Here is a 14,719-nt window from a genome sequence, read left to right as displayed (position 1 = left end):
AACTTTCAACTCTTTTGTTTATTAGATGAGAGAGGAAAAAACAAGAAATATGGGAAAGACTGTGTCAATGAGAACAACTTTCCCTACAATCTTACTATGAACACTGGGGTCAACTGGCACTTGTGTACAGAGCTGCGGCTTCCAGCCCTTCCCGGCCCTGCACACACCCTCCTGCTGTGCGCAGTGGGGAGGGCGTGGCTGAGGAGTCCGTGTAAGCCTGGGACTCGACATGCCGCAGCTTGTTTGAAACAGAGCTTCTTCATTGCAGATTGTTGCCGCCAAGCTCGGAACTTGGCCATACTACTCCAAGTTATGCTTCTTTGATTCTCACTTGAAGGAATTCCTTTATCTACTCTGATTACAGTTGGTTCAGGAGAGAATACAGAAACGCCTCATTAAGCACTGCACATCAGGGTTGGAGAACACATTTGGCCAGCTTCTTCCAATAATTCAGGAGATTAGGAGTTTTGATTTTATGATTATCAAACTCAAGCTCTCTATATTAATGGAACTGAAAGAGTCCAAAACCAGGTATTATTAACTCAAGAATTTTACAACTGTTGTAAATGAATGAAGAGTTAGCCAGAAGTCTTTACTGTGTGAACTACTTATGGGCTGAAAAACACCTATGTCCCATATAAGACTAAACTAAACTATCTTTAAGGTCTATCCTAGTTCTAACATTTCATGATTTACAAGGTGAACAATTATAATTTGCACACCTATGTGCATACAAAGAATAAAACATAAACAATTATGAGAATAGATCTCATCATCATCATATTAAGGGAACTTACAACACATTTCCTGAAAGACTGAACTTTATAATGATGTAAATCAATTTGTGGTAGTGTTAGTAGTAGTTTATAATTATACAGTCACTAACCGGACTTCTTTTTCAAATTCACCCCTTGGCCAAAAATATATGTTAATATACAACACTTTAAGTAATAATCCCATCTTCCATTTAGTTTTATTGAGGAACTGACTTCCTTTAAACAGTGCTAGATCACTGGGCTGCGGGGAGCTCTGCTCACTCACTACTAGCCGGAGGGGCCTTCTGCCCCGCACACTCATAGCCACTATGATGCTGGCAAGCATAGAGCTTTTAACAGCTTTGAGCTCAATGACCGATGTAAAAATTCTGCTCTCCTCCTTAGACTGCACTGCATTTCATTATTCCTCATGTAGGGTCTTGGGAAATAGACTCTCAGTGGTCCAAAGGCTCTGAACAACTTCAAATCTCTGGCATCTGGAACTGTTTGTCCCTGTACTGAGATCTTCCTGATTTTTGCAAAAGAGGGTTAGCCCTAGAGCACATTTCATGGGATGAATATGGCCTGAAGTAAACTCCCTAGTGAAGGAAAGCTCAAGTCACACGTAGGTTTAGAGTGTATGATCAAACTCATAAAGTGGAACTTAAATACTAAGAGAGGCTTCTGGGGTGAACTTAGTCATTTAGGGGCAATTCTTCTATTTTGCTTCTCAAAAAATTCAAACTAAAAAAATTTATAAATTCAGCCCTACACCTTTTGTAGACAAGGGCTGTTGGCTTATTTTTAAAATTTAATGAAATTTCTAAAAGCATGAAAAAGCATCAGCATCTGCAACAGTAAGCCTCTAGAATAAAGGTAGAAATTTACCTGAATGCTACTTAATTTCAATACAACTTCAACAGTTTTTAAATAGTATTAGATAATTACCACTGAATAACATGCAATGGAACTGGATATTTTAAAGATTAGTGTAGTCTATACAATGACTCATCTCTGCCAGAGCAGGGGAGAATTGTGGTAAAGAGATTTCATTTTTCTAACTTTTATTTTTTTAAATGTAATAAAGCAATTCATTATCTTGAATCACAAAATTCCTTCAGGACAGTTGGAAAAATATATGCATATATATCTTTTATATCTTATTGGGAGTGGTATCAAATAGAATGAGTAAAGAAACATGTCCTAATTGCTTGCGTAAGTTTAAGAAAAAGGATATTTTCATGGTTGCATACAAGTATCTAAAGTTCTAAAGGAATTTTAACCTGAGAGTGGAAATTAATTACTGTTTTTTTTTAAAGGAAGGTATGATGTCTTGAAATGCATAGTCTAGATGCATTTCTGATTCTAAACTTTTGAGATTAAAAGTTTGCAAATCCACAGCCATTCATCTCAGTAACTCCATCTGCTTAATATGAGTCATCAACCTCAAAGGCAAGGCTACATCTACCAGGTCAGAAAGTCTGACTTAAACACAACCTTCGTACTTTCACTGGAGTCAGACATCCACATAACATCGGTGTGGTAAATAAACACATTGTTTGACTCAGATGAGCTTTCACACCTCCACAGATAGTGATTTAAGTGTTGAACTTTGGAAATATATAACCCGTCAGGTAAATTATAAATGTCAACTTATTAAGTGTTAGACTTATAATAATAAATTGCATTTAAATTTTTCATTGTAGTGCTACGCTTACGAAAATGGATATTTGAAAACATGTTTTTTGGTATGCAGACAAGTAATTTTTAGTTGATTTGTCAGTTTCAGAAATTACCCAGATCGTCCAACAGAAAAATTTCCAGGAGGCCAGACCACTGCACAGAATTTTAGGGATGAAGTTCTCCTGGGAGAATCTGAGTGAACTGGTGACCTCCTGTAAGAAGCCCCTTAGATACAACCTTCTTACTATGGAACTAGAAATAAGCACAGGAGGGTCATGCTGGCAGCCTGTAGAGCCGGGGTGTGTCACCTACAAGCAACTAGGACAAGGCCCCAAAGTCTCACGTGGCATTCCAGTCCCTACACCGAAACCTTTTATCTAAGTTCTGCCTTATAAGGCATCTATTTGGTCATAGTTATTTATATCCTTTAAATTTGACCAAAATCCAAATACATATGTAATGTCATGATTATAGTAACCATAATAAATGCTTTATTTACGTAAGTTCTTGACCTAGTTAGCATTTGCTAAGTGTTACAACATGTAAAAGTGCTACAATCACTCACCAGAGCTACTAAAAATACTCAGGAAAGGTACCGGGTGATGTGACTGCTGGACAGCAGGTATGCACAACCTGAGTCCCACACAGATTTGGTAAGCACATACATTCAAGATTTCGAACTTTGTCCTCAATCTGTAGAGGGCTATATACCATTACTTCTGTCTCCTAATATCTGAAGTCTATAGGCAGATATTAAAGATTCTCTTTCCTCCTCTTCCATAGTGTTGGTCCCATCCAATTTCCAGTAAGTATTATCCACAGACTTGGAGGTGATAGGAGGAAGAGTCTGAGAAAATAGAATGCTCCTCTCCTGACTCCAAAGGGGCTGAATCCAAAGTTAATACCAGAAAGGAGGGAACTCAGTTGTCCATTCTGATACCATCTCCCACGGGTGGTTTTAGTATCTTAGGGTACATGTTCCAAAGAGAGAACACAAAAGGCTGGAACTACTAAAGGTAAGAGGAAGGCTAATAAGTACTTCACATGCATGGACATGATTGATGGATGTTAACTCCGTGTATGTGAGCTGCACATATGTGTATTTCAGTATGACGGAAAGAACCTATCTTCTTTAGGAGTAGCTGCGAAGCGAAGGTGGTAGTAAGACACTGAAGATCTACAATTAACTGATGTTTCACAGAACGACATATTAGATCAAGACAGTCTGAAAAATGACTAAGAGAAATGTAAAATAGACGAATGAAGCTGTTACATCTGTGGGCATGATGTTGACCTTCTAGATAAGCTACTTCCTTCACAAAATTCAGTTATTATATTTTGATGCTTAAGATATTAATATTAGACTTATGGATCTAACATTTAAAGAGGAAGTGCCCACCCCTTTAATCTTACCTGTTTAGGTTGCTCTAATATTTGAAGGTACGGGCCATCTGCTAAAAACAAAAACAGCAAACAAACCAAAAGAATGTGAGGCTTCTCAAATTTGGTAAAAATATTAAGCAAGTAAAAAACAAACTATTTTTAAATAGAGGTTTCAATTAAAATGTTTTAGCTAAAATTCCACAAGGATATAATTTATGCTCCTCATTTGCATATCAAATGTGTCCTTATTTTAACAGCCTTACACCTTTAGAAAACTGTAATAAATAAACCTTCCTTGAGTGGTGACGGTACATTGCACGGCCCAACAGTAGGCCTGATGTTTGGTTAAGAAGGTGTTAATAGCCTTCACAATCCTGTACTAACACAGCACCTTAAAAATGGGATGAACACCAGTCAAAAGCAGCAACAACTTCCTGGACTCTGTGACATTTCATTTTGCCTCACATCATTTGATAGTGACTTTTCCTCAGAGGGAATGTGCTTCGTCTGAAATTTCGAGACTGAGCTGGTACCTACAAGTGGTCTCAGGCTGTCTGCTTTTCCTTACACTGCATTTCTGGTTCCTTTTCCTTGCTTGAATCCATAAATACTGCCTTCATTGTTCCCCCACCCTCCCAAATTTAATTTGGTCTATTAGCTATGGTAGACTTTTCTAATTAATCCATAGCTTTTGATGCTTATATACAACTTCTGAATACTGTGCTCTGATATAACCTCTATTCCCAAAAAGCACAAGCATTTTGTAAAATCCTGGAAATAATTTAATTGAAAATAGGTGCATGCTAATTAATCATTATAAAATCATAAAGAGAACTAGAAGCTTAACCCAAATACTGATTATATCTGACTTTGGAAACTCAAAGGAAAATCAGAACCTCTGATGGTATAAATATAAATTTCTTCAAAATGAGAAAGTCCCTAAGCTCCCCAGGGGGGTGTTATGTCAACTGTGTAATAACCCATAGCTCTGCAATAAAGACACGGTGTTTCTCACCTGTTTATGTGTAAATTTAAAAGTTTGGTACTAAAAAAAAAATAAGAGAATGCTTGTGTCCATTTCAATCTTCACTGTCTCTTAGCTAGAAGTTTAAAATCTATTTTAGATAAGTGAATTTATGAAGAATTAAATATCTTCAGGTTGAAAGAAAAAATAACTACTAATTTAAGAGAGAAATTATTTTTATCCTCTCAGTTTTATGATGAATCAGACTAAGGCTAGAGAATTGTAGGAGACAAATTTAAGAATTTTACAAGAAAGTTGAAAAATGCCGGTTGGTGTGGGTCAGTAGACTGAGTGCTTGCCTGCTAACCAAGAGGTTCCAGGTTGGATTCCCAGTCAGGCCACATGCCTGGATTGCGGACCATGTCCCCAGTAGGGGGCGCACAAGAGGCCACCACACATTGATGCTTCTCTCCCTCTCTTTCTCCTTCCTTTCCTCCTCTCTAATCAATCAATCAATCAATAAAAATCTTTTAAAAAGAAAAAAAGTTGAAAAATTACTGAATTTGAAGTGAAACATACAAATGAAAGGAAATATGGAAAGTGACTGGCCAATGTAGCATAATTTAGGTAAATTATCTCTAGTATCTATATAAAATCCAACCCTGGACATTTTAAAGCACTTTTAGAAGAGAAATTGCAATTTTAAGATTCTAAAAGCTGAGTAAAATTGAATTTTTTATCAGGTAAGACCAATTAGAAGTAGAAATATTTTCACACAAGTAACATATAGCTTGTATGTCAATGTAACAAATATAGTAGTAAGAAAACTCCCTCTAGAATATATTATGAACAAAGGTCTCTAAGAAAGCAGTATTTGGAAGCCATGGTAAATACAGGGGAGTTTGAGCACATTTACATTAAACTTCAAGTCTCTCGTTTATTACTTTTAATTAAATAATGACGTGGGTGGACAAAAAGTTTGTCAGGTCTTTTCCCTAAGATGGCTCTAGTAGAGCTTAGTTGTCTTTAACTTCATTTGAAACAATTTTGTTGGATTGCATTGTGACATATCAGCGTCATCTAAACAAGCATTTAAAAAAACTTATCAAAATGGGTGAGTTTTTGTGTAGCCATTTCAATACTGAAAGTGACAAAATATGCAATATTTTTGGCATATTATACTTTATTATTTCAAGAAAGGTAAAAATGCCACTGAAGTGCAAAAAAAGATTTGTGCAGAGTATGGAGAAGGTGCTGTGACTGCCCGAACATGTTATCCAGTGGAGATTTCTCACTAGATGATGCTCCATGGTTGGGTAGGCCAGTTGAAGTGGACAGTGATCAAGACGTTAACAGAGAACAATCAATGTCATACCATGCGGGAGATAGCCGACATACGCAAAATATCCAAGTCAATAGAGCTGCTGGTGAAAATGAAAAAATGTGCCTTTTATTTAAAAACAAAAACTAAATGAACTTTTTTTGGCCAACCCAACATATTTTATTTTTAAATTACAGTTGATATTCAATATTACTTGATATTAGTTACAGGTGTATCTCACTCACTATTGACTCTAGTACTTGAAGTTTTTCTATTATTTTTGCTGAATAGTTAAATTTTCTTTAAAAAGGTGAAATTTCAAGATTTCGGAATTTTATTAGTGAAATGGGGTCATTTTTCTCTTTCAGGGAACACACTCAAAAGTTAAATCAACTAGAAAATTAGATTTCATATGCATGTATTTGTTTTCATGATTTTCCTTTGGCCATGTGCCTATCCTATGCAGTAACCCACTACGTAGGGAAATTTAAAATAGAGCATAATGTTACAGACTTAGCAGCTACACTATATTCCATAGTTTTCAACAAGCAGTAGAAGTACTTACAGTTTTAGATTTCAAGAAATATACAAGATAAAACAGTCCAATGTGAACACTATAATATTGGCTCCCATAATCTTTTTACCCCTTTAAAACACAAATAAAACTTCACACATCTTGGATTATAAAAATCTGACTATGCCACTGAGACAGAGAGGGAAAAATGGCAATAAAAATGATGAAGTAATAACTGAGAAAGAATATTCTGGTATAATTTAAAAAGTTTTTCTAATATTATGACAAATTAATTTCTACAATAGGAAGCTCTGACCACAGAATACTTACTAAGATGGTTCTTTTGGCAATCTTATTTCTATCTCCATAAACTTGATGAAATAAAAACATTATCAGAGCACCTGACTCGGGCTACTGTTTGGCATCTATGAGGCATTGAATGGAACTAAGTTTTAATGTTTTCAATAAGGATTAATACTAAGAAAAATATCTTGAGTCCCGAAATTAAAAGTTCGCAGGAAACACAGAAGCTACCAAGACATTTGCTTGTTCTTCACAGGAAGCTGACCTAGAGCTCAAGTTGGACAGCAGTTCACAGGATGTCAGATACAGCAGTCTACGAAATACGTTTTGTGGGGTAGCTGACCTATACAGCTCAAGTTGGACAGCAGTTCACAGGATGTCAGACACAGCAGTCTATGAAATACTTTTCGTGGGGTGAAGGGGAAAACCTCAGCAATACAACTTTTGGTAGTGAAGGTGAGAGGACAGCAGATTATTTCCCTCCCATGAACTCCTAGAAATAATAGAGATACAAATGCAGAAAAACATTCTGATCTAAAAAAATGAAAAGTAAGTACCAGAAAACCACTAGTAGTTGTAAATGAGAATGCTACAAATTGGATTAAGCCTCAAGCAAGTCCATGGCAAATCAAAGAGCTGACATCCACTTCAGTGACTACCAAACTCCATTTTACATACAACTTCCATTATTTGCTCACCCTGCTTTTGAATGTCTGTGAGGTCCTGTTAGTGATGTGAGGAGCACATATGAAAAAGGGCTCATGGACACAGACAACAGTGTGGTGATTGCAGGGGGGAGGGGAAGGGGTGAAGGTGGTAGAGGGTATAAGGGGGATAAACGGTAATGGAAAAAAACATTAACTCGATAAATGAACTTGAAAAAAAAAGGGCCATCACATAAAGCTTACATATGAATCAAATAAAAAAAGAGAGACTAAATGTGCTGATTTTTTAAATCACTCATATGAAATTAAACAACTTGTGGATGGGGATAATTAATATGGTCATGTTAGAGGGAAGGGTAATTATCATGTGTTTTATCCAACTGGTCAGAATGTAAAGCTAAAAGCTTTTTAAAAGGATGATTTTACAACTGAGCTGATTTTCATGATTTTTGTAAACTTGTTTCCCCAATAACTGGCAAACACAACAGGCACTCAAATAGTGTTTAAGGAGTCGAGACTGCCCGAGTCTGGGACAAAGCAAAGAGGAGTTAAAAATAACCCAAAGACAGCAAGATCGGTTAAAAGGGGAATTTTTATATTGAGTGAAGAGGTTCTTTTTAAGCTGTGCTAGTAGGTATTAGCAACCACTGCTAGGTGAATTAGCCACAATTTACCTAGTGGTAATGGGGATGAAACAATTTTGTGCAAGTATGTTTCAAGAAAACATATTGTTTTCTTGAAACAAAATATTTTCTTGGTCGGGTATGTTTTTCTTTGAAAAACAGTGTATTTCAAAATATACAGATTGTTTTTAGAACATAATCACCATTTCCTTTGTAGATACCTCACTAACTTTCTAAAAGAAACTACTAGCAAATCCAGAATCTAGCAAATCCGGAAAGGAACAGCAAATCAAGAGGACAGTGATTGGGAGCGAGGAGTCTTCTTACCCGTCGGCAGTGGCATCTCCTGTTGATATATTTCTGGATTGAATATTGTATGATTTAAAGAATCCAAATGAAACATCTGTAACAAAGGAAATTAAAAGTTTCAATCATTATTTTTTAACACTGTATTAGACATTTGAAGTGAGTACACCTAAAACTTATTTACAGGAAAAAAACTGAAGCCAAATAACAAAAATCTGAAAATATTTCAAATCGAGATTTCAAAAGTGCCTTCCCGAGACCTAGCTAAACGCTCTTGTGTATGGAACTCTGTACAGGGTTGGGCTGTGCTCCTGCGGCAGATGCACTTGAGCAGGAAGACCCAGCTGCAGAGTGCACAGAGGCAGCCCGCTTCACTTGTTTACCTGCAGGCTTCAGTCTGTGTTAATCGCACAGTGGATGTTTAATAAATATTTGCTGAATGAATGACAAAGCTCACGCTCTCTCAGAAATATAACCATAAGAATACAATCCTAGAAACCTACATTTCTTTTATGATGGTAATAAATAAACCCCTACTCTAGACATTCAACTTCAGTGCCTAAAAGAATCAGACATCAGCCCAGAACAATACACAGAAAAACAAAAAATATTACTTACAGTCCAAGGAAGAGGACACTGAGCCCTGAGATCCCTCACTTTTTAAAAATTTTCATTTACCTAGCACAATGCAAAATTACCTGAAATTTAGTATGTGTGGTAGGCTGAATAATGATTCCATCAGAGCCACCCACAGTATAATCCCAGGATGTGTGAATACTGTCTCACAAAGCAAAAGTGATTCTGCAGATATTAAAGTAAGAATCCAGAGAATGGAAGATTCTCCGGGATTATCCAGATAGGCCTGATAAGAGGGGTGCTGGTTAGCAAAGTGAATAATAGGAGCTGTGGCAATAGGAGCAAGAGGTTGGAGTGATGGAAGGGGTCACAGGCACAAGCCAAGGAATGCAGGCAGCCTCTGGAAGCTCCAAAAGGCCAGGGGATGAAAGCTTCCAGAAGGAAAGCAGCCCTGCCTACACCCTGATTTTAGATTTCTGACCTCCAGATTATAATAGAATAACTTTGTATTGTTATAAGCTACTAAATTTGAGGTAATTTGTTACAGCATCAAGAGAAACATTTTCTTCTGGGCATGAAATATATTTTGATAGAATTATATTTTACCTTCATATGTTACTAATAATGACTTATCCCAAGAAAAAAAGTTTTCTTTCCGTTTAGTTTAGCAGAGACTTTATATTCATATTTCTGTTGTAAATGTTCATGCACAACATAGAAACCAACCATATTTCACTTTTTATGATATGCTAGTTCTGGATGTGCTCTGGATGTGGGGTTTGAAGAAATAACCAGTATTACAATTTACCTTTTCCCCCTATTACTAGGTTGTTGAATCTAGATGCTTAGCTAAACAAAGACTAATAAACAGTGTTTGAATAAAGACCACTTCGCATTCCGTTGTGAGGTATGCAGATTTTCAATTCAAGAACAACAAATGTGCTTTACTTCACTGCTCAGAGTGAAGTTCATCTATGCTTTTTTTTGCTAAAAAGGAAACACAGGATTGAAAAAACATGTTATTGTAAAAGCGGGCCCCACCTTACACAGTATTCTCAGAGCAGAAAGTATCAGAGCAGAAAAGATGACCAAACAGAAAAAAAAAATCTTTCCCATGGTCCTGCAGGTGGTTAAAATGATTGGAGGGCAAAAGCACCAGCTTAGGAGAGACACACACACTCCGCTTCAGACGCTGAAGACAGCGTCTGTGTGCAGTTTGTGCACACAGCTGTGCTGTGTGCAGTTTGCTTTGTGTGTCAGGTCAAAGGTGGAGAGCAAATTCCCCAATATGCTCTAACACTGAGGCTATCTCACTGAAGACAAGTAAACTTCTGGAAATATATACCATTAAGCTTGAGACAAGAGGAAAACACCCATATTTCAAGGACTTTTCCCCTAAAAAAATGAAAATATGAGAACACGCCCCACCCCTGTTACTGAGCACAAAAATGCCCACATAAGAAAAACTTTTGAAATGAATGTTTTTAGCAGATTTTACTCTTTTGTGGCATAAAGCACTATCTCTTGTTGATAAGATTTCCTGTATATAAACAGGAAAGCATGGTCTAAAACCAAGAATAATCAACTCTGATGTTGGTTAGATTTTGCCTTTAATTGTTAGAGATGGCATATTAAAAACGAAAGGTAAAACATAGGTTTTTGATCATATGAGTGGCCCAATGTTTTTCATGCTATAATCAATGAAAATACTTTTAGATTTATCCTCTCACCATTTTTACAACAAAGTTCAGAAGGAGCACCTTAATGTAAAAAGCAATGCATACTCACTGTCTCTAAATCAATCAGAACACTATCAAGAGTAGTGAGTGCTAGGTAAGTCTATTTTGTTTTAAAAAGCAGTAACTAGGCCCCTCAAAGTATTTCACTTTTGGTTTTATTTTTCTGATTGATTGTTTACACGTGCAAATTGGGGGAATTCATTTTTTAGGTGGTTGCCACTGAACATGAAGTGTGAAAAGATTACGAATCTTGGCCCAGGGTGTGCCCTGGAGCCGTGAGTCCCTTCTCCTTGTTTAACTACACGTCCCGAACCTCAGCTACCCAGACTTCCTTTGGAGAGCCCTCCATAACTCTGCTCTTCCCCCCCGTGCAGCAGGGAGCAGTGCCCCTCAAACAAGTCTGTGCCATTCTGTGCCGACTACTATTACGGCATTTATCACCATATGAAGCTACTTATGTCACTGTATTTATTAGAATAACAGCTTTTGAAATTAGGGTTTATGTATCACTTATTTTTGTAACCCCCTCCTTAGCCTATGTTCTGCTACATAATAATGCCTTAACATATAGCCGATGAACACACAAAACTCAGCAGTTTATACACTTCTTAAATTATTATTTTAAAATTTTAATATTTCCATTGTAATTACCTGAGAGTCTGAAAATTGCTTTCAAATGGCTCACCTAACATATATATGAGTATAAAACTACCATCTACATAAATATAAAATATATAGATAAAAGCAAAATATTAATAAATAACAAAGATTTGTTGCACTATTTAATATTTCTATAGGCTTCACATTTTTCCAAGTAAAGAACTAGGAGGAAAAAAAAGACACCGGTATCTCTTCATAACCACTAATGTAACAAACAGTTTTATGGTCCCAAAGCACACTCGCTGACCACTAAGTCTTTTCAACACCTGTCAGTGGGGAGTTAGCACTCCTCTCTCACAAAGGAGAAAAGTGAGGATCAGAGGGTGCTAAGTGATTCCTCCAGTTTTGAGGACTCATTAGTTGTAGGCAGCAGGTACACAGAGACCTTCAAATTCTAAGTCCAAAAGGTCTTTTTGCTATACCAATCTGTGTCCTCATTCAATGAGGTTTAAATAAATATGTTGTTTCCCCCCCCAAAACACAGGTTCAAGTCCAAAGCTTTATACCCGTGAATGTGACTTTACTTAGAAATAAGGTCTCTGCAGATGTCATCAAGTTAAGATGCAGTCACACGGAGGGATGGGCTCTAAACCCAATGGCTGGTGCCTACACCAGAGAACAGTGAGGGAGACCTGGATACAGAGAAATGAGAGATGCACATGGAAGAAGGCCACATGCTGGAGTGATACAACTACAAGCGAAGGAGTGCCAAGACTGCTGGAAGCCGCCAGAAGCCAGGGGAATGGCAGGAGGCAGATTCTCCTTCAGAACTTCTGAAAGTAACCAACCCTGTCATCATCGTAATCAGGACTGTGAGAAAATATATGTCTGTTGTTTGAAGCCACCTGGTTTGTGGTCATTTGTTACAGCAGCCGTAGGACACTAATACAGTAGTTATCATTTGACCTGTAGCACATATAAGTTTTATGCAGCAATGTGTGTGATAGGTTTAAGTTACTCATTTTATAAGACATGTCCTCTCTGACCTTACCTGCAGGGACAGTGAAACTGAAAAAACAATATAAAAGAAATTTTTACCAATTTTGTTTGCCTGGTAGTTACTATTGTTACCTCTGCATATTTTAACATATGTATATATTTACAAAAATTATCAGTGAGATGATATTATAATACCTACTTGTTCATGCCCTGTCAAATATGGATCCTCTTCTGCCATGTTGGAGCTGCATATCAAAACAAAAGAAAAGCAAAATGTAAGACTGAGAGGAACCTTAAAAATTCCGTCATGCACTTCTGGTCAAGATGGCAGCACACGTAAATAAGGCTCACCTCCTCGCACAACCACATCAAAATTACAACTAAACTGTAGAACAACCATCACTCAGAACCATCAGAAATGCAGTCGACAACTATAGAATTAAAGAAACCACATCCATTCAAACTGGTGGGAGGGGAGGAGACATGGGAAGGGCTGGTCCCACACCCACATGTGGCGGATAAAAATTGGGGAGGGATAACATGGGAGCTAGGAGTCCCAGCCCTACACCAGGTCCCCAGCCAAGGGTTCCAATGCCAGAAAGAGAAGTCCCCAAACTTCTGGCTGCAAAAACTAGAAGGAACTGAGTTGGGAAAAACAACTTCTGGAGCCCCACACAGTTCCTCATAAAGAACCCACTCACTCCCTCTGAGCTCCAGCACCAGCACAGCAGCTTGAAAGGTAGCGATGGCATGCGGGGAGGAAATGAAATATCTGGCATCCAGGTGAGAGCTGGGGACAGCTTTCTCCCACACAGAAAGGCGGGCAGAGGCCACTGTCCTTTTCCGAACCCTCCCCCGCCACAGAGCCACAGAACTGGCAGGAGGGTACCATTTGACACCCTATCACCTGGCTAACACTATTTACCCCACCCAGGAGATCCCCTAAGACTCCATTCCATTCAACTTATGGGTCCACCCAAACTGTTAACAGACTTTTCCGTATGAATGGCTTGTCTTGATTCATACTTCACAACTTCCTAAATCCGCTAAAATAAGCAAGAGCCAGCCTCACTGAGCCCCCAGGCCCCTGTACTACTTGCTAAGTGGCCCTAGGCATGGCACTAGCAGCAGCCAGCCTATATACACAGCTTGGCTTTGCCTGGGAATCTCCAAGCCCAGCATAAGTAGCAGCCATCTCAGATTGCTTTACAGTTCAGGCAGGGTGGCCCCAGGCAAAATTTAAGTGGGGGTTGACCTTGGCCTGCACCACCCAGGGAAACCCCAGACCCTATGCACCCACTGGACAGCGACAGACCACACTGGAGCACCACTACCCTGCCTCTGCGCAGCTGACACTCAATGGAGGGCAGAGGTTGGTGGTCAGAGGTCACAGTCAGTCCTTGCACTTGACTGGCCTGGATAAATCCCTCTTATTGACCTGCCAAGAGCAATCAAGGATCAACTACAAGAGGAGGGTGTATTCAGCCCACATGAAGGGCACAGCTCAAGTACTCAGCTTGGGTGGTAGGGGAGGCTGTGCCACTGGACCCTATAGCATATCTGCTACATCAGGTCATCTACCAAGATAGGAAGCCATAGCAGCTCTACCTAATACACAGAAACAAACACAGGGAAGCTGCCAAAATGAAGAGATAAAGAAACGTGCCCCAAATGAAAGAACAGATCGAAACTCCTGAGAAAGAGCTAAACAAAAAGGAGATAAGCACTCTATCAGATACAGAATTGAAAACACTGTTTAAAAGATGCTCAAAGAACTTAGTGAGAACCACAACAGCATAAAAAAGATCCAGTTAGAAACAAATGACACAGAAATTGAAATAAGAACAATGTACAGGGAAACAACAGTGGAGTGGATAAAGCCAAGAATCAAATCAATGATCTGGAATATAAGGTACCAATAAAGAATCAATCAGAACAACAAGAAGTAAAAAGAATCCAAAAAACAAGGAGAGTGTAAGCAGCCTCTGGGACAACTTCAACTGCTGCAACATTCGTAGCATAGGGGTGCCAGAAGAGAAAGAGTAAGAAATTGGAAATTGTTCTGAAAAAATAATGAAAGAAAACTTCCCTAATTTGGTGAAAGAAATAGACATGCAAGTCCAGGAAGCACACAGTCCCAAACAAAATGGATGCACAGAGGCCCGCTCCAAGACGCATTGTAATTCAGATGCGAAGGTTAAAGATAAAGAGAGAATCTTAAAAGCAGCAAGAAAAAAGAAGCTAGTTACCTACAGGGGAGTTCCCATAAGGTTTCCAGCTGACTTCAT

At 38.3% G+C, this 14,719-nt stretch overlaps 1 protein-coding gene across 2 annotated transcripts in view; it reads right to left on the bottom strand.

Annotated features, from left to right (window-relative positions):
• Positions 1 to 14,719, bottom strand: part of NFKB1 (nuclear factor kappa B subunit 1) — a 127,524-nt gene that overhangs the window by 85,018 nt on the left and 27,787 nt on the right. Inside the window, exons 2-4 of one of the 2 annotated variants that reach the window (XM_037156879.2) lie at positions 12,631 to 12,676; positions 8,539 to 8,614; positions 3,852 to 3,889 (exon numbers count right to left, since the gene is read on the bottom strand). In XM_037156879.2, coding sequence (XP_037012774.2) covers positions 3,852 to 3,889; positions 8,539 to 8,614; positions 12,631 to 12,669 — 153 coding nt within the window. In that variant the 5' untranslated portion in view covers positions 12,670 to 12,676. Of the gene's footprint in view, positions 1 to 3,851; positions 3,893 to 8,538; positions 8,615 to 12,630; positions 12,677 to 14,719 lie in introns of both variants that reach the window. The other variant, XM_037156878.2, reaches the window with a different exon arrangement.

This window comes from Artibeus jamaicensis, unplaced genomic scaffold (assembly GCF_021234435.1).
Source record: "Artibeus jamaicensis isolate MK-2021 breed Jamaican fruit bat unplaced genomic scaffold, CSHL_Jam_final contig_452, whole genome shotgun sequence".
Classification (NCBI taxonomy): Eukaryota; Metazoa; Chordata; class Mammalia; order Chiroptera; family Phyllostomidae; genus Artibeus; species Artibeus jamaicensis.
This window is presented reverse-complemented; position numbering and strand designations above follow the sequence as displayed.